Source organism: Lagenorhynchus albirostris, chromosome X, assembly GCF_949774975.1.
Source record: "Lagenorhynchus albirostris chromosome X, mLagAlb1.1, whole genome shotgun sequence".
Taxonomy (NCBI): domain Eukaryota; kingdom Metazoa; phylum Chordata; class Mammalia; order Artiodactyla; family Delphinidae; genus Lagenorhynchus; species Lagenorhynchus albirostris.
In genome coordinates, this window is record NC_083116.1 from 53,059,542 (window position 1) to 53,082,350 (window position 22,809).

At 33.5% G+C, this 22,809-nt stretch overlaps 1 protein-coding gene across 7 annotated transcripts in view; it reads right to left on the reverse strand.

The window, feature by feature from the left end:
• Positions 1-22,809, reverse strand: part of PCDH11X (protocadherin 11 X-linked) — a 704,983-nt gene that overhangs the window by 647,872 nt on the left and 34,302 nt on the right. For 6 of the 7 annotated variants that reach the window (XM_060137157.1, XM_060137156.1, XM_060137155.1 and 3 more), the window contains exon 2: positions 19,262-21,754. In XM_060137157.1, the coding sequence (XP_059993140.1) occupies positions 19,262-21,754 (2,493 nt within the window). Of the gene's footprint in view, positions 1-15,669; positions 15,715-19,261; positions 21,755-22,809 lie in introns of those variants that run through there. The other variant, XM_060137158.1, reaches the window with a different exon arrangement.

Here is a 22,809-nt window from a genome sequence, read left to right on the forward strand (position 1 = left end):
ATTCTCACAGCAACCTTATGAGTTTGACCTTATTGTAGCTATTTTTATGGATGAAGATCCCAAGACTCAGAAACATTAACAAGTTTTATGCAAGACCCAACAGCTAAAGATAACAAAGTCAGGGTTAGAACCCACACTGCCTGATTTGGAAGCTAATCCCTTCCTGCTGCCCCAGTGTGCCTATCACAGAGAAGGTAGGTACACAGGAACAGTTTTCTCCCTCTCTTTTTTTTTCTTTTTGAGAAGACTCACTATAGCTCTATCATTTCTAAAATGGCTCTCACTTGCCACTGAAAGCTGTCTCAGCTTCCTTAATTAAATGCCAGGCAAAACCCATGGTTTTAAGGAATTTGATTCCATGTGCTTACAAACTATTCTAAGAAATACTTGATATAATTTAGTTCAAGGATTAGAAAGTGCATTTCAGAAACCCAGGAGTCTCCCAGTCTCCCCATATAATCATAAGCTGGCCATTTTGGGAACTTGCATGAAATATTAATTAGATACTTGTAATCAAGAACCCATCATTTTCAGTGTCCTGTGAGGGAAGAAACGTGATTGCAGAGCAGTTTTAAAGGCTTTCTTAGTTCTATTGTATTGATAATAATTATCATTTATGTAGATCTCTCATTTTTAAAATTATTTTTCCAAAATCATCTTATTTGAGGTTCTGAAAAACCCATCCTCCTCATTTTGCACATGAAGAAACTGAGTCTCAGAGAGCATGTGATCTTTCAAGGTGACAGCAGATTTATTACATAGGAAACCTTAAACCTCAACCACAATCTGATTCCTACAACAGTTTTATTTTTGTTAGTTTCCCGTTTTTTCACAATTTTAATATTATTCAATGCCACTTTGTACCATTGTTATTCAGGGCACAAAGTTATCAGAGTAAATAGGTTGTGTATGTAGTGGTAAGAATCCTGAACTGGAAGTCAGGACATTAACACTCATCACCTGATTCTTTTAAAATCCCAACCATATGACCTTGGGCAAATCACTCTCACATTCTGAGTCTTCTTCATCGAACATTTTATGATTCTAACACTAAGTTAGGCTTGTCAGTAGTTTTCACAATCCTTAGAATGCCAAACTTTATTTCCACCAGCTACATTTAAAAATTCATTCACCTACAACTGAAAGGATTTTTAAGTTATTATTTCCTAGAGCAATACTCAATACTTCTTCTCAGGCTCCTGTAAAGAACACACTTGATAGGGTTCAAGAGGCAAGGCTGCTTTGTGGCTGAGCTTTAGTTAAGCAGTTAATAAAAAATACAGTTGCCTAGGTTCTTGATTTTAAATAGCTGTGATGTAGGGTAAAGAGTACTTAAATTGGTTAAATTGGACTTGGGAAAATATTGGAAGCCCCCAAGACCCAGGTTGTTGGTTTGTTTTTAATCTATAAAATGGGTATGATATCAATAATATCTAGCTCACTGTATTGTTCAGGTTAGATGAGTTCATCAATGTGCAACAGGACTTACATTTATTGTCTGCTTTATGCGAGACACTGTACAATGCAAATTTTTATACACAATCTCATTGAATCCTCAATTACAATCCTGTTAATTGAACACCTTGATTATCACAGAAGATTCTGAGGTTAAAAAGGTTACACTCATACAGCTAATATCTAAAAATTCAGATTTGGAAACCAAGTCTATCTGACTCTAAAGCCCAATCACGTCCCAATACATCTTGCTGTGCAGTGTGCCTAGCACTACTCCTGTTGCCTAGCAGCCACTCCCAAAATTTTCCTTGAACTATCCTTTCCTCCTTTCCTTCTTCTTTCCAATCCTATTTTCAGAACCTAATGTAGCATGGACATTTGATATATATGTTCCCTAAATTGTCTTAAGGAGTTAAGGCAACTTCCTAAGTAAGTAGTGACCTTTCCCATTTGAAAAAAAATATATTGTTTAGCATATGTTGGACACCACTAATAATTAATGTTCCTATAGCTATATATGAATTGGTTAAACTAGGAAATGTAACCCAGAAACAAAATATTTTTTCAATTTCTCCTATGTAATCCAAAGTTAATAATTCTAAATGACTAAGAATTCATATTGTATTTCAATTAATAATTTTCAATACTTTTTATAGATAGCTGGTGGTCCATATTTGATATATATATATATATTTCTTGTTATATGTCTCATCAGGTTAATCAGAAATTCATAACTATACTGAATGTGTTACAATGCTCCTTTTCATTGTAAATTGATGTAGAAATTAATTTATATTTGGTGACACACATGTACTTTCAAACTCAACTTGCGGCTTACCAAACTGTAGAACTTTAGAATCATATTATGTTTTAAATATTGAAAAGGCAGAATGGAAAGGGAACTTTCTGCAGAAAGTTCAGTTTGATTAAACACTTTTTGAATAGCCACTATTTTAAAAGTTTGTTCAGGGGTTCATATATTGAGAGTGGAAGTAGGTGGAAGAAGAGAGCCTTCTTTGTCTACACTATTTACATTTTTCCAACTGACCTGTTCATTGGGAATTATGCCCCATAGCTTTCAGAATGAACATGGTGCTTGTCAACCTTATGAAAATCTAATAACAAGAATCATCTAAAAGATCATCTGTCTGAGCTTAAATACATGAGCATGAGTCCAGGAAGGGGCAAAGAGAGTTGGGAAAATCTACACCAGTTTACTGGGTGTTGATTTGTACAGCAGAGGAGAAATTTAATAAGAAGATGGTAAAAGTGAAGGACCTCTGAACTTCAAATCAAGAGCTGTGGGAGCCACAGCTCTGCCAGACCTGTGATGAAATAGAGAGGAAGGAGAACTTGAGAGTTAATTAGATCTAACCACAGATCCTCTCTTGGCCACTTACTCTGAGATAAAGAACTATTATATGTAAGGTGACTAGCACACTGCCTGACATAAAACAGGTGTTCAGTAAAGGTCTGTTCTCTCTCTGGGCCTTGGTTCCACTATCTGTCAAATAATAGAGGCAGACTAGGATACCACATGGTCTCTAAGGTTCATTGTATCTCTGAAATAGAAGCAGATCACAGATGTAATAATACAGCTCATAAAGGTTACAGGAAATATTACAGATCTGGGAATTAGATTGGTCAGCATAATACAACAAGAAGAGTAAAAAGCATTTTCAATAATTCAAGTAAAATATTTATCCAAATTCAAAACAAAAATGTTATCATTAGAAGAAAACCTTTGTCTTCCTAGTTTTCCTTTTTAAATTAGGATTTAAATTTAAGTTCAATTAACTCTATTTTTATATATATATATATATATATATCATATTAGTATTTATAGATCTAGATCTCCCTGGAAATTGAAACTTATATGGAGATCTTTCTGAATTATTAGACTCCTTTAGGCAAAGGGAAACCTCAGGGGGAATATAAATATATGTGTCTGCCAGGGAAGGGAGAAAGGGTAAAAGCTTGGGGGATGAATATATGAACCTTTAAGAATGATCATCTGTACAATACAAGGGCCAATAGTAAGCATTACCAGGGAGAGTCAAATTAATGAAGACATAAGTTGATGAAATTGAAGAAATGTTACAGAGAAAGCCATGTTTTTTTTTTTTGTCTTTCCATGGTCTACTTTATTCAAATTGAGAAAGCATTTGAGAATGTAAGAGGAAAATAAAAACCAAGAAACTAAATGGCACTAACCCATAAATAAGAAATAGACAAAGGATTAATCTCCAAAATTTACAAGCAGCTCATGCAGCTCAATAAGATAAAAACCAAAGAACCCAATCCAAAAATGGGCAGAAAACCTAAATAGACATTTCTCCAGAGAAGATATACAGATTGCCAACAAACACATGAAAGAATGCTCAACATCATTAATCATTAGAGAAATGTAAATCAAAACTACAATGAGGTATCACCTCACACCAGTCAGAATGGCCATCATCAAAAAAATCTAGAAACAATAAATTCTGGAGAGGGTGTGGAGAAAAGGAAACCCTCTTGCACTGTTGGTGGGAATGTAAATTGATACAGCCACTATGGAGAATAGTATGGAGGTTCTTTAAAAAACTAAAAATAGAACTACCATACAACCCAGCAATCCCACTCCTGGGCATATACCCTGAGGAACCATAATTCAAAAAGAGTCAGGTACCACAATGTTCATTGAAGCTCTATTTACAATAGTCAGGGCATGGAAGCAACCTAAGTGTCCATTGACAGATGAATGGATAAAGAAGATGTGGCACATATATATGATGGAATATTACTCAGCTATAAAAAGAAACGAAACTGAGTTATTTGTAGTGAGGTGGATGGACCTAGAGTCTGTCATACAGAGTGAAGTAAGTCAGAAAGAGAAAAACAAATACCGTATGCTAACACATATATATGGAATCTAAAAAAAAAAAAAAGGTTCTGAAGAACCTAGGGTCAGGACAGGAATAAAAATGCAGACGTAGAGAATGGACTTGAGGACAGGGGGAGGGGGAAGGGGAAGCTGGGACGAAGTGGGTTAGTGGCATGGACATATATACACTACCAAATGTAAAATAGATAGCTAGTGGGAAGCAGCTGCATAGCACAGGGAGATCAGCTCGGTGCCTTGTGACCACCTAGAGGGGTGGTATAGGGAGGATGGGAGGGAGACGCAAGAGGGAGGAGATATGGGGATATATGTTTATGTATAGCTGATTCACTTTGTTATGAAGCAGAAACTAACACACCATTGTAAAGCAATTATACGCCAATAAAGATGTTAAAAAAATTCTCAGTTAGCTATATGACCCAATATTTAGTTCACACTGACATGAACCAAATATTAAAATTTCAAATTCTATAACAAATTGATAAAAAGAGAAAGTTTAAAAAGTCAGAAAAAGTACTTTCTTTGTGAATGTGTACGCTGAAGAAATTTCTCATGATTAAATTAACCAGTTAGAATTACTTGGAGAAGTAGCTATATCTCTACCTCAGTCAACACTATTAACACCAGTTAACCAGTTAACATGAAGTTTTCTGATGTAACAGTTATTTTCCTGGAAAAAATTAGAAGTACCTTTAAAATTTTAATTTATTCCCATCTATAAGAGTACTGGTTTTGTGGGCCACCTGGTAACCATCATTTTCGTACACAGCTTCTATTGTTGGACTACTTCCCCTAAGGCCAAATTCAGGCATAACCTAACTTTGTAGTAAGGCCTTATCCAAAGTATGTACTCAATCACTATCTAATGGTTGAGTGAATGAGGATGACCTGGAGAAAGCCATGGTTTTAACCCTTTGGCTCCTACCACCTCTTTCTCTTTTTCTGTTAGGCTTTTGTTTTTTTCAGCACTAGTACTGTCTCCCTGTGTCTCAGTCTCTTTTTCACAAGATTCAAACACCTTGTTGCTTTAGCTATGCAAACTATACTTCTTTCAGCATGAAAAATGTAATTTCAGAATAGCAGGTTATGGTGGGTAAACTTTACTCTCCATACAGTGCATATTTTCATTGTAACGAGTGCAGTGATCACTGCTCAGGGAATGAGAGTGTTCAGGTGATTTGACTGAAGTACATCAAAGAGTGATTTTACTAAGAAAGAGTTACAAAAATGTATTATAAGGACGGGATGGTCAGAGACTTACTTTCCAGGGGAGAAAGGGCCACCTAGTCCAGAACATATCTACGTAACTGAGGCTTTTTCTCTTATTGGATTGACAGAGGTTAGAAAAAGAGACAAGACACATCCAGAGAATAGAGAGGACTGACCTACAGCATATTTCCTTTGTGTGTTAAGAGGGCAAGTCTCTCTCAGCAGGTCCAATACTTCCCATGCCCGTATGTGATAGTCAACCTGGGGTTTTAACACATTTCACAAGCCAGACCAACCTGAAGAAGAAAGGGAATGTTGACAACTCTATTATCAGAGTTAGGAGAAGGGATATGGAATTTTGCTCCGTGAAAAGCAAAATGTACCATGAAATTTAATATTTCACACACAAGCGCAAAGACAGTTGTGGTAGGAATATACTTAAGACAGATTTGGCATATAGCTATGGTAATTTTTCAGTTAGATTGATTTTAGATAGGATTGTTCCCAAGAAATAAATCAGAGTAAAAAATACTTTTTGGCTCTATCAGATGAAAAAAGAATAAGTGAGGGTGTAGTTTATGAATAATAATTTTCCCATGGCTGTGATAGAAGCACTTCAAAAATATATTAAAAACCATACAAATATGAAAGGGAAGTTTGTTCACTAGAAATGTGGCAATGTGTTACTCTTGCAAGGTTTTCATGTTATTGAGTCCTTAGCCTTGTCGTTCTATCCAATCTTCCAACTTCATTACCCCTTTATTTTGGCCCTATATTCCCAAAGGGTAATGTACTGAAGAAAATAGCCACTGACTTTAAGAATGTTAATAATTGCTTTTATTTTATCTGGGATAGTTGGAAAACTCAATAATTATAACTGAGCTAAAGAAACATTATTTCCCTACTTATGATGATGTTCACCCAATCTCCAAGGATGTTTCCTGCATGCAATTTAGAAAGTTTTTTTTCTGTCATAATAAGAACAAAAGAAAAAAGGGCTAATTTAAGGACTATGTGGTTTATTTTCATCTATTTTGAGGAAGCAGGTGGTGTATTTTCTTTCAGTATGTGTGCCAAGAAGTGCATTCCTTAAAGATACATGTGTGTGTGTGTGTGTGTGTGCATATGTGTGTAATACACTCTCAATTTGGAGAGGGGATATGTGGTTTCTGAATTTTCAGGGTAGCTCTACCATGTTATAATTTGGATGTTATCTACATTTGATATCCCATGGTTTCTTCATCTGTCCTGTTTTCACAAATTTGATAATTTTGACTTTCAGTATGGGGGGAAGAGATAAAATGATTTCTATCTGGGATGACCATTTCATCTCAGTACTTCAGTGACAGTTTCTATGTATAGACAGCACATTTTAACCAGAGTTCTCAATATCTATTTGTTACCATTCATCATGGAAAAAGTTCCTCTATTGAGGACAAGAACACATTTTTCTTGCCATATTTATAAGAAATGTTACATTGATATGCTCCTTTTGCCAAAATGTCTAAAAGCAGTATGTGGTTCTCCGGTATATGTTCATATTAAGATGAACAAATGGGTTAAAATTTTCTGTTGATAGTTTTTCTTTTAAGTGCAACTCATGGACAGGAAATGTAACAAGAATCAAAGTATCTGAGGTAAATATTTAAAAATCTTTCTAAGATTAATGAAGAAAAATGATGTAACATTAATTTTCTGGAAATAGTTTCCGGCAACTACTGTTTGAAGAGCTATATGACCTAGTCATTTGTTGAGGCTTTTCATTTCACGAGAATTATGTAAGGTTAATGTTAAGAAACAGGAAAGATGTTGAAGAAAAGGGTACCATCCAGGCTTCTTTCATTTTTAATAAAATCACAGGTAGCATACTTTCATTTTTTTTATCATATTCTCTCTGCTATTAAAAGTATATTTTCTTACATTATCTCCACAATTACACTTCTACTTCACTGACCATGGCTTAGTTATTTTTGTTGTCCTCACAGAATCTTAACGAAAGGAAGTGCTTAATGTAATTCTGGTAAATTGTTCAGATTTATGGAAGCATCAAAGTGCATGAAATAGTCAAGGAACAAGAGGTAGTAGGTAAGACAAAAATGTGGGGTGCATGGAGTAGTAGGAGATAAGGATGAGCAAGTAGACCTGATTAAAATTGTAAAATCCTTGAAAAATAGAGTAATTAAGGTTTTATCCTATATGCAATGGGGAAAGACTCAGAAGCTTTTCTCTCATAGGCTTCACTTGATCAGATCTGTGTTTTAGGAAGTGTTCTGGGTACAGGGTAGAAAATAAATTGGACAAATGAAACTAGGAAGCAGGACAACCTGTTAGTAGTGGAACCAGTAACTTGTGACGAAGACCTGAATAAGTAAATGTAAAGGGAGAAATGTCTGAGGTATGTTAGAGGCAAGATCAACAGAATTTGGCTGTTATTTGGATGTGATTCGGGAAAGTGTTGATGACTTTAAGGTGCTTCCTAAAATGGGTTAAGTATATGCTTGCTCAGTTCAGATTTCAAGAACTTTGGAATGAATACCTAATACATGTAAGATACTCTACTAGCGATATTCACACACACATGTGCACACACAAACATACACACACACACCCTCCTAATTATTATGATAAAACTTTTAATTTTTTTTCTTTTGTTTTTTTTTAAACCTTATATAATCAGGGATTGTCTGCACTAGAAAAGCTGAAAGTTTTTTTTTTAACATACTTTCAATTAAACTTGTTGGGTAAAAGGCTTTTTATACTAATAGAAACCAGGAGAGAACCTTGATTGTCCCACATCTCTACCCCTTAATACCCCATCCCTCACCATAACCACCATCATTCTCTACATTGCTTTGTTCATAGCAGGAGTTTGAGAAATATTTAATTCATCTCATTTGAACTCATGGTAAACTCCATTATCTATAGCATGTTCTATGAAAAACAATAGTTAATAAGTGGTACCATATTACCAATATTCAAAGAATTTGAGTACAATAAAATGCACAAAAGTAAAACTTTAGTTGAATATGAGTCACTTCAATCCACTTCATTGTTTTGGACCAGTTATCTCCCAATGTTAGTGGTCAGGAATGCCAATATATAAAGTTCTGGTTAACACAACACAGATAATGAATTATACCATGAAATTGTAGGATGTTAGTGTGCTAAAAATTATTTTAGGATCCTTGATGATGTCAGTGAAATCAGTAGCCCCTGATGACAACAAGCGCTTCAAAAAATATCAGAAGATATGTTATTGCAATGCAGAAACAACTTTATTTATAGGTTTTTCACTTAATACAGATTACACACACTTTATGTACTGAAAATATATCAAATACAACCAATGTTAGTAACTACATGTATTCCAGTTGAAAGATGCCCTATAATATTCACTCTAACATATTCACACAAAAACCTGTTTATTCTTTTTTAAAATTACAGCTACAAATAACAAAGCAAAAACAAAATTTTAAGAGTGACTGTGACTGCTCTTGTATTTTAAATCTTCACAATTTTAATGTTACTTTACACAGCTTTCCTTCAATGGCAGTTCGTAGTACTAGCTCCACTCAAAACCAGAAATGATAATAAATTGTACACATTACCCAATCTAAAAACTGAATCTATCCTCACTAATATTTCCATGATTTATGTCAATCCATAGTTCACACCAAGCTGTTTATAAAAGTGTATGTGTGTATACACATACATAGATAAGTATGTATGCATGTACATGATTATGGCAAATTCATATCTTAGCCTTTGATGGAAACATAAACCCACAAAGTTGCAGACTTATGAAACTGAAAATCTGACATTGTACAGAGCACTAACAGAGAATTACTTATCTTTTTTTTGGTTTCAGTGGTATTAAAATTAAATAAGGTATTAATGCAAATAAAAATAATTATTTTAATGGATTCTTTTATATATGTTTTAGTTATGTCAACTGAGCAGAAGTTGACTATTACTGAAGGCAAATTTATCTTAGCTTTTTTGTGTGGAAAAGAAGTAGAATCTACACTGGTAATTAGATAGGAAAAATAGTTTAATTTTTAATGTATAATTTAGTGTTACTGGATCTGTGATCCTTCAGAAAACAGGGAAATTTTATGAAGAGAAGTACTGCAGTTACATTAGAGGCAAAATAATTTGAAAGTAAAAAACACATGAGCACATATTCAGAATGCAGTGAATGTGACAAGAGTTTTTTTTTAAATAAAAGGTGCTATGTAGGGTGATATAAGGGATAAAGGATGATTAAAGTTTGGAAGTGAGGCATAAGTTTAAAAGAACAGAGAATAACATTGTAAATATAGATGTATGATCTTTGAACACGTTGTCTTTAGTATAAAGTTTATATTACTTTTTTCTGCTAGAAATTTGAAAAACATAAATATACACACATATACGTAAACATATGTATGCTTATACATACCCTAGCCCATTTTAATCCCACTGTTTTAGAATTACATAAACATCAAATTAAAATGAATTTTCCTCTAGACTCACAATTAGGTCTCTTAATTTTAAGAGTTTGGTATGGTTGTCTTTTAAGTCTCACACCTAAAATGACATAATTGTATGTACCTCATCATTTCTACAGTTTGTGTGCATTTTGAAATAAATGTGTGTATAGTCTTACAAACAAATCAAATTTATATACGTAAAGTTGAATTGTAGCACCATGTAGAATTTTGTTGTTAAACGTTATCAATTGCTCTAGTTCAGATAATGTTAACTTTATATAGCATGTCAAATTCTTTTTTCCTATCTAAAATGAAACTATTATAATATCATTTTGTAGTACTAGATAAAGTCTGCGTCTTTATGGAGTCAATTTTTTCAGGTAGACAAAATATCCCCATATTCAGTGAAAAATTGTATTTTGCCTCCAGATGTTTTAGTATCACGTAGACAAAACTATGATACCTATCGGGAAGAGAACTCAGCACCTTCTCTTTAATAACTATATTTGTGTGAAAAATATGTACTTATTCAATCTGAACTTCATAAATAATGTATATAATTATCTACAAAAAAGGCACCCAATACACAGCTCTGAATGAGTGATCAAATAAATAAAATTAGTAATGAAATATAATCTCTCATTTAGCAGTTCATAGATTAGTTTTCCAGCATCCATGCAATTCCATTTTTGTGTGTTTTTTCCCACCTTGAATATGAGACTAGGTCTGTGTTTACATACCAAAAGAGCTGATCAAATTTGTCCTTGTGTGTGTGTGTGTGTGTGTGTTTAATTACTTCGAGGTTGTGACACTGAACAACTATTTGAGCTATATACTTGAATTACGGGAAATGTTTTTGTGTAAGGTGATAGTGTTTATGAGCAATTCTGTTTAAAGTATCATTGAAATAGTGGTCTGTGTTGATTTTGAATCTGAGGTTAAAACTGATATGTAGTAATATGAGTAAATACATTTTAAAGTTTATTTTGTGGATTTCTGAAAATAATATTTTTCACCAGTATTGCACATTTGTTTACTTCTACTACCACCAAAGAGAGTAAAAGTGGTATTATTCAAATTTTCTCTAAGTATCTAATGAAAGTATTATTTTGTTATCTAATGTTTTTACCAAGTGTTAAGACAAAAAATGAAAATGTTTTTAAAGTGCATTTCTAAGAGAATAACATTTATGAAGTAAATCAGTGAATAGTTAATAAATATAAGGCTCCAGGACAAGGGAGAAAAGTGCATATATTTCTAGAATATCCATTGAAGTACTTCATTTCCATTATTATGTCAATTTGACTATCTGAAACCTAATGGAATGTGATTTTTTTCACTTCACAGAAAAAGATTTACTCCTAACTGGATAGTACCAGTGTATGTGTGGATAATTAAATATAATTAATCAGTTGAAACGGGAGAGTTAATACAATTTTAATTGAGAATATGCAAAAGGTAAAAATTGGTTACGAGGCTTTTTAGAAATAATTATAATAGATAACTTAGTTGTTCATTCTAGGGGAACTTTTGGCAGATATTTAGATGGCATTCTTTTTAACGGAAAAGCTTTTTCATCAAGACTTGATATTTTCACTGAGGGCAGATTAGTCTCGTGGTGGAGATATATAGTATTCCCTTCAGTATACTATAAACTAATCAGACTCAACTATTTCATAAATTTGTCTAATCATACATCTATAAAAATAAACAATATGCATAATAATTAAGTCAATTACCACTATGTGTAAAAAATCCTGCATGTATAGTTTATAATATAAAAAGAGAAGAATACTTCTGTAATTTTAAAGTGCACCACTTCCAAAGGTTAAACAGAATTACTAAGTAAATTATAAAGAAAAACTTACTGGTATAGCCTGAAGGAAAAACAAATAGTTTTAAAATTCTTCATCAAATTTTCATAGATACAGTTAAAATCTATCTACAATTTCCTAAATTTTCTACAACAAATGTATATTGCATTGTGCAATAAAAATAAAGGCCTATGACTACTCTACAATTTTAAAAAGTCTACTCCTAATTCTAAATACCACATAAAACCACGGATGTTATGTATGAACACACATAATGCATGAAAAAACAAATTGAACTTCAGTTCTTTTTAAAAATAATAATTATATACAACACATACAGCTTTATATTATCACAGCACCTTTGAATATGCTAGAAACCTAAATCTAAACAATAAAAATAGACAGAAACTAAGCAAATCCTAAAGAAAAAAGTCTATTACACAAGAGCACCTATAGGAAGCATTTACACAGTGTAGATTAAGTTCATATAAGATTACTTAAGCTCTGCTTGTCCTGTAGCACTTCTGTTGAGATCAGGCTTCAAATCACACCTAGCTAGACGGACAATTACAAAATCTAATTAAACAGTGACGAGTGCAGGTGAAAAAATTGTAAAATGTGTCAGTATTGTTTTGAAATGAAAAGATTAGTAAATATTGCATGAAATAATGACTGATTGAATCTAAATTCAGCTTTTAAAAGTTATTCTAAAGTATATGAGTTCACATTGATAATGTGAACAGGATGGTCAGCAGAGAAAACAGAAGTATACATAAAAGATTAATTAATGGATAGAATTAAAACTGTTCTATAAAATTTTCAATTTAAATCATTGAAAATAAAAATAACTTAAGAAATGTAATAGCTTGAATACCCTATTTCCAAAAATAAACTTTTATATTTAATGTAAAATGAGGAAATGTATTTCAGCAATTTTTTTCAATTTATGCACTTTGGATTTTAATCAAAAGAAAATAATACTCCTTCGAGTGTTTACAGGTATGAAAGTATACAGCACATTGTAGTTAATCGATTAGGTAATCCCTAAAAGTTTCTTTGCTGACTAGTCTTAAGATTTCCTTTCCCTCTGTTTTCCTCTATTCACTGACTAGAATAAGAACAAGAAAGACCATCAAGGACACTTCATTGAGAATATTCTAAGAGTCCATTAACACCAATACAAGAGATGGGAAGATATCTGAGATCTTGTAAGCCAAACATGTAATAACACCAATAATTAAATTAAAAGTATCATCAAATCAACTGATAAGAAAGAACCAACAGGAAAATATATAATTTTGTCCTCTCTGGCTTTTGTGGAAAATTCGTTTCAATGCCGTCCATACTGTTCTCAAATGTTAATATTATTTCCTCAAGCATAAGCAAACGACCGACCAAGGGTAGTTAATAATCAAAAGTAGAATCCATTTTCATCTATGGCTGAAGTTTAGATACAGTTAAACCTCAATCATCATTGGTTTATATGGGTAAATATTTTAGCCTCAAAGAGCAGGAAAGAAATCAATTCAGAAGTTCCTTTCTCACAGAAATTATATTCTGAGAAGAATCACTTGCAGCTTTAAAAATAAAGTTTCTATTTTCATCTTCTGCAAAGATGACCCCCATAAAAATACTGAGGAATTTTTTAAAGAGATTCTGGGTAACTGTTTCAAGACATTTTCATCTTCATATATACAAAGGAGTGATTAGGAGTTTTCCTTATCACAGGCCTAAAGGAAAGGGTCACTGAAGCAGAAGAAAAATGAAGTATTCTCCTCTAGCTCACAGAATGTGTGGAAAAGCAGAGACCAGGGTGGTCATGACACAAGCATTTAAAATGCATTTATATAATAATTACATATACAAATGGTCATGAAGCCACACTAGTTTATCATGGGATATGTGAAGTACTGATTCATTTTCTTGGGCATCATAATTTTTTTCACAATTAAGTGAGACTATGGATTTTGGAAACTCCTACTCTTAGTACGTCTTTGTACCTGCAGGGCACTGACTCTAGAGGTATAATAAGTTGGCTAAATTTTGACATTCCTTGAAATGATTTGAATTAAACTGAAATATTTAATTTATCAGGAAGAAATAGGGGAGAGATTATAAAGTTACTCTATATGAGTAACTTTCACAAAGGTAAAATTTAATTTTAAGTATTTTTCTACAATAGTTGTTTATAAGTATGTAATACAATATTATAATTTACATGACATTTCTCATTACCAGTAAAACAGTTACACTTACAGTCATTATAATTAACTAAGTAATGTTTAAAAAGCCAGATAGCAAGCATGTTCAAGGAACTTGACATTATTGGAGGTACCAGAGATTCTGTACTGAGTAAATGGGAATGCTAAATTTTAACAGAAATCTTTTAAAAATATTGCCTATATATTAAATATCCAAGAATTACACTAATTTGAAATGCTAAATAGAGCATAAGCCTCTTCTAAATACCTTTACAGCAAGGAACACTTTAAATAATACACTAATTTAATGCACATACATAATAGACCAAATCCTGTCCACACTTTGCTAGGTAAAATGATACACAATGAAGCATTTGAAAGAGAATCCAGGAAACATATCTCATGTTGTGATTATAAAGGTCCTTTATACTCCCTCTTAGCCCCAAGAAATCGTGCTTTTAAAAAAATTCTGTTAGTACTTTTAGTAAGTCATAAGCAGCTTAAAGAATACAATGTAAAATTGGGACACAACATTCTTTCCTTAATACATTTAATGTACACCAAATTTGACGCATTTAGTCATTTGTGTAAGAAACTGATTAATCAACATATTGTGAAGAATGAGTTAAAGGCCAAATTACTCAAATCAATGAAATATATTCAGTAATTTAATGCCAGAGAAATTATGTAGATCTATTTAGCTGTTTGACTCTAGTAGCTTATATTTTCTTAGGTAGTTTCAAAATTAAGATAAAATCTTTCAAAATCTACTATTTAAATCCTTGTCTCTACTCACATATGAATGGAATTATATTTCACTATATAAGAAACATCAGTACTTTTTTTCCCCAAAATATCAGGGAGTATAAAGAACTTTACATTCTTCTTTTGATAGATAAAAATAGAAAAAAAAAAACCTCTTTCTTTTACAGTATTTATAGAAAAAAAGAAACATGATTACAACAAAAATATTTTTTAATGATTAAAGTAGTGAAACAACATGATTACAATCAACATAAAAACCCATTAAAATTATTTTATATCATCTAACTTTTCAGCAGAGTGATGGATAATTATAATTATTTTCTCAACAACACTATAGTAGTGAATATTTTCCAAAAAATGATCTAAAGTGTTTTTTGTTGTTGTTGCTGTTTGTATTTTTGATATTAAAGAAAATCTCTTGCCCTTGGATACCTTTCAGAGGGTAGCTTGGATAGTTCAGCTTCACTTCCAAACTCCCGCAGATGATGTTTAAATTCTTCAGCAATCAGACAGGGCAAGTAATTCCATGTTTCATGATTGATACATTAACCATCAGTTTGTACATCAAGACATATTATATTACATCACACTTGTTGGCATTCAGAGGAAGCAAATCGAGAAACAGCATGATAAAACTTTTTTTTATCACACTGCACTGTTTCTTCCACAAATTTAAAATTTCGATTGCAAGATTACAGCTAAAGTAAGCATGGGGTTCAGTGAGACATATTTTTTAAGGTGGTTTTTGTTTTGCTTGCTTTTATAGTGGGAAATCCAGATTACAAGCTAAATGATCTTAGCCAAATTTTGAAATCACAAATCATTGGAGTTTTTTGGAAGGGGAATAGAATTATGTTGTTCCTAGAAAGTTATATTTCACTGTAGATTTCAATAGTTGATGTCCTGGAATCAGTCTAGGACAAGAAAAATAACATGTTATCAAAATCAGATGGTTGTGTTCTAGGAGTCTTAGTTGCCAAGCATGCTACATGGCTAAAATTCACATTGCTAAAATACAGATGCACAATATCAAGGTTATGGAATGTAACAGTAGTAAATACCAAGCCTATTCCAAGCTAACTCAGACTCCTCTTACCATTTTGAATCCATGTATAATACCTACACTCATGTAACCATGAATTATTTCTTTTTGAAATGAAGTACCTCAAATACATGACTAAGACAGTGACTTGTACACAGAAGGCCCTTTCCAAATAATAAGTTCATTTTTGTTCCCCTATTTTTCAGATGTATAGTCTTCACAATATTTTAATGGAAGAACTGTGTTAAGCAAGATTTCGTTTTGGCATTGTATCTCTTTTATACAACAATTATCAAAATTGATTCTAAAATGATTATTCTTATTGTTTTTCTAGAATCGCACCAAACACTATCTGCTTGCTCTGAAAGACGTTAATATAAAGACACTGTAAGATCATCTTTTACATTTCATGTTTTAATTTCTACTATAATATATGCATACAAAAATGCCTTCCAGAATACTTGTAAAAATTTATATCAAAGAGGATCCTCATATTCCCCAGGTATAAATGGTTTTGTGCAATAGATACGTTTCTATCTAATGAATGTTCCATATTTTTTCAGAACACGAGTCAGAAAAAAAAAACTATAGAAAGTATTTGATTCCCTTTTTAAAAACATGAAAGTTTTTATAAATCCCCTTATATCTTACTGCCTCCTAGAACCATTTAATTTCTTCACTTTCATATTTCTATTCAGATGAGTAATGAACTAAACAGAAATATCACCCTAAACCCTCCTTTTGAAAATATATTTCTCACTTTGTTTAGAATCAATTGAATATAATTCTGCCTTCTGATAACAGTAATATTTTATTCCACTGTCAGAATTTCTTTAAGGAACAATGGATTTTTATTTTACTGTCTGACACTTTTCCTCATTTTGTATGATGTTTCTTTAAAAAGAAGACACCTACTGTATTTGAATTTTTATAAATACACGAGTTCTTTTTCAGTGCTCACTTAACTTTTTCGCATTCTCCAACATCACTGAATATAAGATGCCTCTCCTGGTGTTAATCAGAAATTGAAGCGTATACAGAAAGGGTGAAGAACATTGCAAATGTAGCACAAAATACAAGGATTCAAATTATTTTTAGTGTCACATTAGTCTGCCTAAGTTCACCAATTCATGTCCAGAAGATATTTAGTAATTAATCTGAAACATCTGTGAACCAATGACATAAAATATACAATTTACCTATTTTTTTAAGATGAGAAAAAATAGAATAAGTCATCTGAGAACCCACTGATTCTAAGATACTCCTTTTAGCTAATAAAAACCGAATGATAACCAAGAATTTATTCTTATTAGCATTTACTTTCCTTATTTTGCCTATCTCATGAAGTTACTGTTCTGTGTTTAGGAAAAAATTTCTTAGCTAAATAAAATAAAATACCCGAATGAAAAAGTTATTAATTTTATCGACTTTCTCAGGATTACAAAATATCAAAAAAAAAGCAATAAAAGAGGAAGATATTTGGAAAACACTTCAATATTTTCCTTCATCTATGCCTTACTTACTGTATGTTCATGTCCTCATGTAAAATAAGTCTAGCTCTTAAAACACTTCCATGCTTTCAAAAACAGTTGAAACCAGAATTTGCTCTTCTAACTAACTTCACAAGCCAATCTATTAAAAATGATGCTCTGCAAAAGTAATTCACAAACCCCACCCTTTGTATAGATTTTTAAGTGAGTCACAAATTTAGCCCTGGGAAAAGTGCTATTAGGATATACAACACACATAAAGTGCTATTCATAAAGAATACTTTTCTGTTGAGAAATGTTTCCAAAAAACCGGATGATAGCAATGAGAATTAGAAAATGAGAGCACCCTTTTTAATAGTTAAATAAAAACAAAAACATACCATGATGAGATATTCGACATCTGTTATGTTTGCCACCCATTTAAGATCCACCTTGGTCAGAAACCATGAGGCTCATGTAAACTGTAGAAATAACCACTGCCCTATAAACTCATTCAAAGCATAACAGAAACTCGCCACAAAGAGAGTAGGGTTCTATTTTACCGTTTGCGATAGCATAATTATGAACCTATTGTAACAAAAATGCACCCACAACTGAATTAGTATCTTACTTTCACTGTGTGATTAAGAGAGAAAAGTTAACGTTATTGTATAATTTAACTATGCAAATCCATGAGTGACCTCAATTCTTAAAAGCATTTCCTAAATTATGGTAAATTATTTTCATTGTTATTTTGAATCCTGATAGACTTCTCTAATATCTCTAAATTTGGTGAGAGGAAACCTATTCTGACTTTCACATTACTACTATTTAATTAAGCCTAAATAGGTTTTCAAAAGTTTTATTCACTGAAACTGATATGAAGACCTTCTTAAGAGTAACACAGATGAAATGATAAAATCAACATGCTGTATAACTTCCAGAGAAAAAATGTAGATAAATTCTATCACTTGACTTTATTAAGGAAATGAAAATACTTAAATCATTTACTTTAGTTATGAATTTCTAGATACATTTTAATTCATTTCTCCATGGAATACAGATAAAAAAGACTGTATAAACTCTTGTTTTCATAAATTTAATGGGTTTTAAATTATTGTATACAGATATCTTGGGTCTTAATATGTGCATAGTTTCCTTCAGGCCCATTAGAGAAAGCAATAATATTTCATTTTCAAAAAGTCATTATCTCTTAAGAATGTCTCCTGAAGGGTTCTTAATACCTTGCATGAATATGCAGATACTCAAATGGATATCTAAAGTAGAGATCTCATATATATTTCATTCTCTGGCTTGAAGGTGAGAGTGAGTAGCATGACTTCATTTTCCTAATCCCATTCTTGCTACATTGTGTTAATACAGATTTATGAACCAGAATAATGGTGAGTTCCTAATCTGGAAATGACACTCTCTTTTCATTGTGGGGGTTTGGAGGAATGGTGGGTAGGGGGGATATCTTTATGCTATTTGATTATCTTGGGTAGACACAGATTTTTCCAAGTGAAGCTGGAACTCTCAATACCATTAAGTATTAAGACCTGTTTATCAGATTCCAAGAGGCTTTACTGTGATGTATCTAGCCATGACTGTTTTGATCCTCATGCACACAATTGTACTGAGGACAGTGCCATGACCCTTTATTTTGGAGTTTTTCCAGTATATTCTCTAGCAAGAAGTGTCATACTGCCATCTACAGACAACACTGTCCCTATTATAATCATCATTCCTCACCCAATTTTCCTCCAATCAGGAGTCATTTTGTTCTGATTTTCTACCAAACTTAAAATGAATCCATATATCTATTCAGATACTTCTGCAGAACATTTTGATCCCATGTTGAGTCAGTAGATTCTGTAAAGTCCTAGTTCAACTGAAAATAATTAAAAAATATAAAATTAGAAAGGTTACTTAGAAACTTGGATTACCTACCAGTCTGGTGTGTACAGACACAGGGGTCTTGAAAGTTGTCACTGGATAGCTGCACTCAGAAATGCTGTAGGGATCAGAACTGCTGGAGGAACACTTGGAGATGGAATCACAGCCCACAAAGGTGTTATCAAGAGGCAGTTCCTGGATTATGTGGTGCTTTGAATTCAGGGGAGTTTCCGGCTGGATCTGGAAGGCAGGCTGTGGAGAGGCAGATTTGTAGTGCCGGGCCAAATCAGGACTTTCAGGCTTGAAAGTAGTAGGTGTAGTGCCCCAGTTGTACTTGCCCATGGTTTGCTCTTCCAGTTCAATGGGAAGGTCTAGTGTGACGCTGTTTCCATCATTGTCAGCATCATCTGCCTTAGTTTCTTCAATAGTAACAAAGTTAAGCAGCAAGTTCTTAGGGGTATGCTTCTTCTTCTTCTTCTTTTTCTTCATCATTATCATCTGCCTGTTTTCTGGGTTTGGAGTAACCCATTCGGAATTCTGCTTGTTTTTCTGAGCAGCCTTAAGGTGTGGTGATTGGCGGCATCTTACTACAGCAGTGATGAAAATAACAAGGATGACAGTTATGGTGCCTGCAACAATGGCAACCACGATCTTGACATAGTCACTGGATGGTGAGGATGTATCAGCTGTCTCAATACTTTGGGTCACTGGTGTTTCAATGTTTTTTCGCACCAATTCATATATCAGTGTAGCATTGGTCACTGACTCATTCACAAATAGATTAACATTTACAACACTGAAGAGAGAATCAGGTTGTCCTAAGTCCTTGACTTTGACTACCAGTTTGTGTAAACCAAGGTCTGCAAGGACACATTTCTCCTTCAGTGTAATGTTGCCTGTTGTTTGGTCAATCATAAACAGACCTTTTGTGTTTCCTCCTACAATGCTGTAATGAAGCTCTGCATTCATGCCAGTGTCATTGTCAACAGCAACTACCGTGAAGACCACTGTGCCTGGATTAGTGGATGGCAGAACCAATTCATAGGAGTAGTTCGAAGAAGGGACAACAAAAACTGGTTTGTTGTCATTGACATCAACCACATTTATGGTGACTTTGGCAGTTGAAGATCGTGATACCCTACCACCATCCTCAGCCTTTACATAGAAAGTATAAGATTCTTGTTTTTCTCTATCAAAGGAAATATTCGGTCGGATGACACCAGTCTGTGGATCAATGGTGAAGTCATCACTTGCGTCTAAAATGGAGAGAGTGACTGCAGAATTTTCTCCATAATCAGGATCAGTTACAGTGATTAGTCCTACTGTGCCATGTCTTGGAAGGTTTTCTGGGACATAGAAGTTGTACTCATTGTGAGTGAAAATTGGACTGTTGTCATTCTGATCAAGAACAGTCACTAAGACTGTGGCATTGGTTATTAAAGGTGGCATCCCGTTATCTTTTGCCAGAACTGTGAATGAATATTTTTCCTGTTTTTCTCTATCCAGTTTCTTCACTGCAGTCAGAATGCCTGTACGACGATCCAGGTTGAATTCAGATGGAGCATCAATGCCAAGCAGGTAGTTTATCTCAGCATTATGCCCTGTGTCTGCATCCGTTGCACTTATTTTTGTCAACTGGGTGCCAGGAGAGTTATTCTCAGGAACAGAAAGACTTATGAAAGGCTGAGTGAAAACTGGAGCATTGTCATTTTCATCTTTTACTTTGATGAGGAGCATGGATGATTGATTCAAAGGAGGTTTGCCAGCATCTGCAGCCAGTAATTTAATAGCATATTCTCTTGTGGACTCGTAGTCAAGATATGCAGCAGTCTCTAGGAGGAACTGATTACTGAATACTGGCCTCAACCTGAAAGGGACTTCATGATCTGTAAAGCACGTCACCCTACCATTAAGGTCAGCATCCTTATCTGTCACAGTTATGAGCGCAATTTTTGTGTTGAGTGGAGAATTTTCCGAAAGAACCACGGTGCCATTGATTGGATTGATGATATATCTTATGTCAATTGATGGGACATTATCATTGACATCTGTAACATTTACTAGTACCATTGATCTTGCTGGTATCAATCCACCATCACTTGCCAAAACCAGTAACCTGTGGTTTGGTGATTCCTCCCTATCCAGTGGTTCTTTGATTGTGATAAGTCCACTGGTGGAGTTGAGGTGAAATAGCCTCTTGGCCATGTTGGAGACTAGATTGCTGAAATAGAAGTGAATCCTGGCATTTTCACCTATGTCGGCATCTGTGGCATGAAGTTGTGTCACTGAAGTACCTACAGGAGCATTTTCTGGTATACTGACTTCAATCTCATTCTCCTTGAAGACTGGGCGGTTATCGTTTGTATCAGCAACACTGACTTGCAAAATGGCAGTACTGGATCTTTGAGGAAAGCCACCATCTTCAACCTTTACTTTCATTACATATGTATCTTTCTCTTCCCTATCTAACTCCTTTTGAACTATCAATTGCGGCATCTTCTCTCCTTCTGGTGTTTCAATAACATCAAGCCCAAAAATACTTTGACCCTGGAAAACATAGAAGGAAACATTTTAGCTTATGTTATTATTTAATGAGACCAGTTTTCAATTCCTTGAAGTCATATGACATAGGCTCAACTCAGAAATAAGTGCCAGAGACTTCAGTTCTAAGTCCCAACTTCGTCAGTAACTAATATTGTCACCACAAACAAGATGCTTAACATCTCTACACATTTGTGAAATTAGAGTTGTGCTAGAAGATGTTCTAAGCGCTTTTCAGGTTGTAGCACTTTGTGGTGATAAATGTAACATTTATGTGAGCTATTAAAGATTTCAAAAGGAAGAAGTATGTAGAATTTTAAAAAGAATTATCACTAAGTTTCACATGGTGAATGAACTTATAAGTGAATTAAAAATGGTTACTCCAAATGAATTAAAATATCTTACTGTAGATTTCAGTTGTCTAGGACACCTTTTCACCACCAGAAGTAACAATCAAGTATAAAATCTTTATCCAAGACAAAAGTGCATATATCACATCTAATAAATACAGCTAATAACTTTGGCAGAGGGAGAAAATATGCAAACTCTGATAAGAATAAAACCTTGTGTAAAATACACAGACTTTCTTTTTTTCCCCTATAGAAACAGGTGTTAAAAATGAAATTTCTGGGAATTCCCTGGTGGTCCAGTGATTAGGACTCGGTGATTTCACTGCCAGAGCCCAGATTCAATCCCTGGTCGGAGAACTAAGATCCTGCAAGCCATGAGGCCTGGCCAAAAAAGAAAGACATTTTCTTGGAGATTAACAGAACAATGTTATTTAACTTCTAATTTTTTTTTTAATGAGCACGCACAATGGACTGAAACTAACATGCCAAAATGTCAAATTGGAAAATATAGCTATAGGAACAGTACCTATATTTTCTTTATGCCTATAAAGTCAGATTATGGGAATGTTTAAAATCAGTTTCCTCTGGTTCTGGCTTCCCTCAAAACCCTCAAGGAAGTGGTTCAATTAATATAAAACTGTAAAATTCTTAAAGTGCTTGGGCTCTCTTAAGTGCTATTGTTTATCAGCACACAGAGGATCTCATACTCTT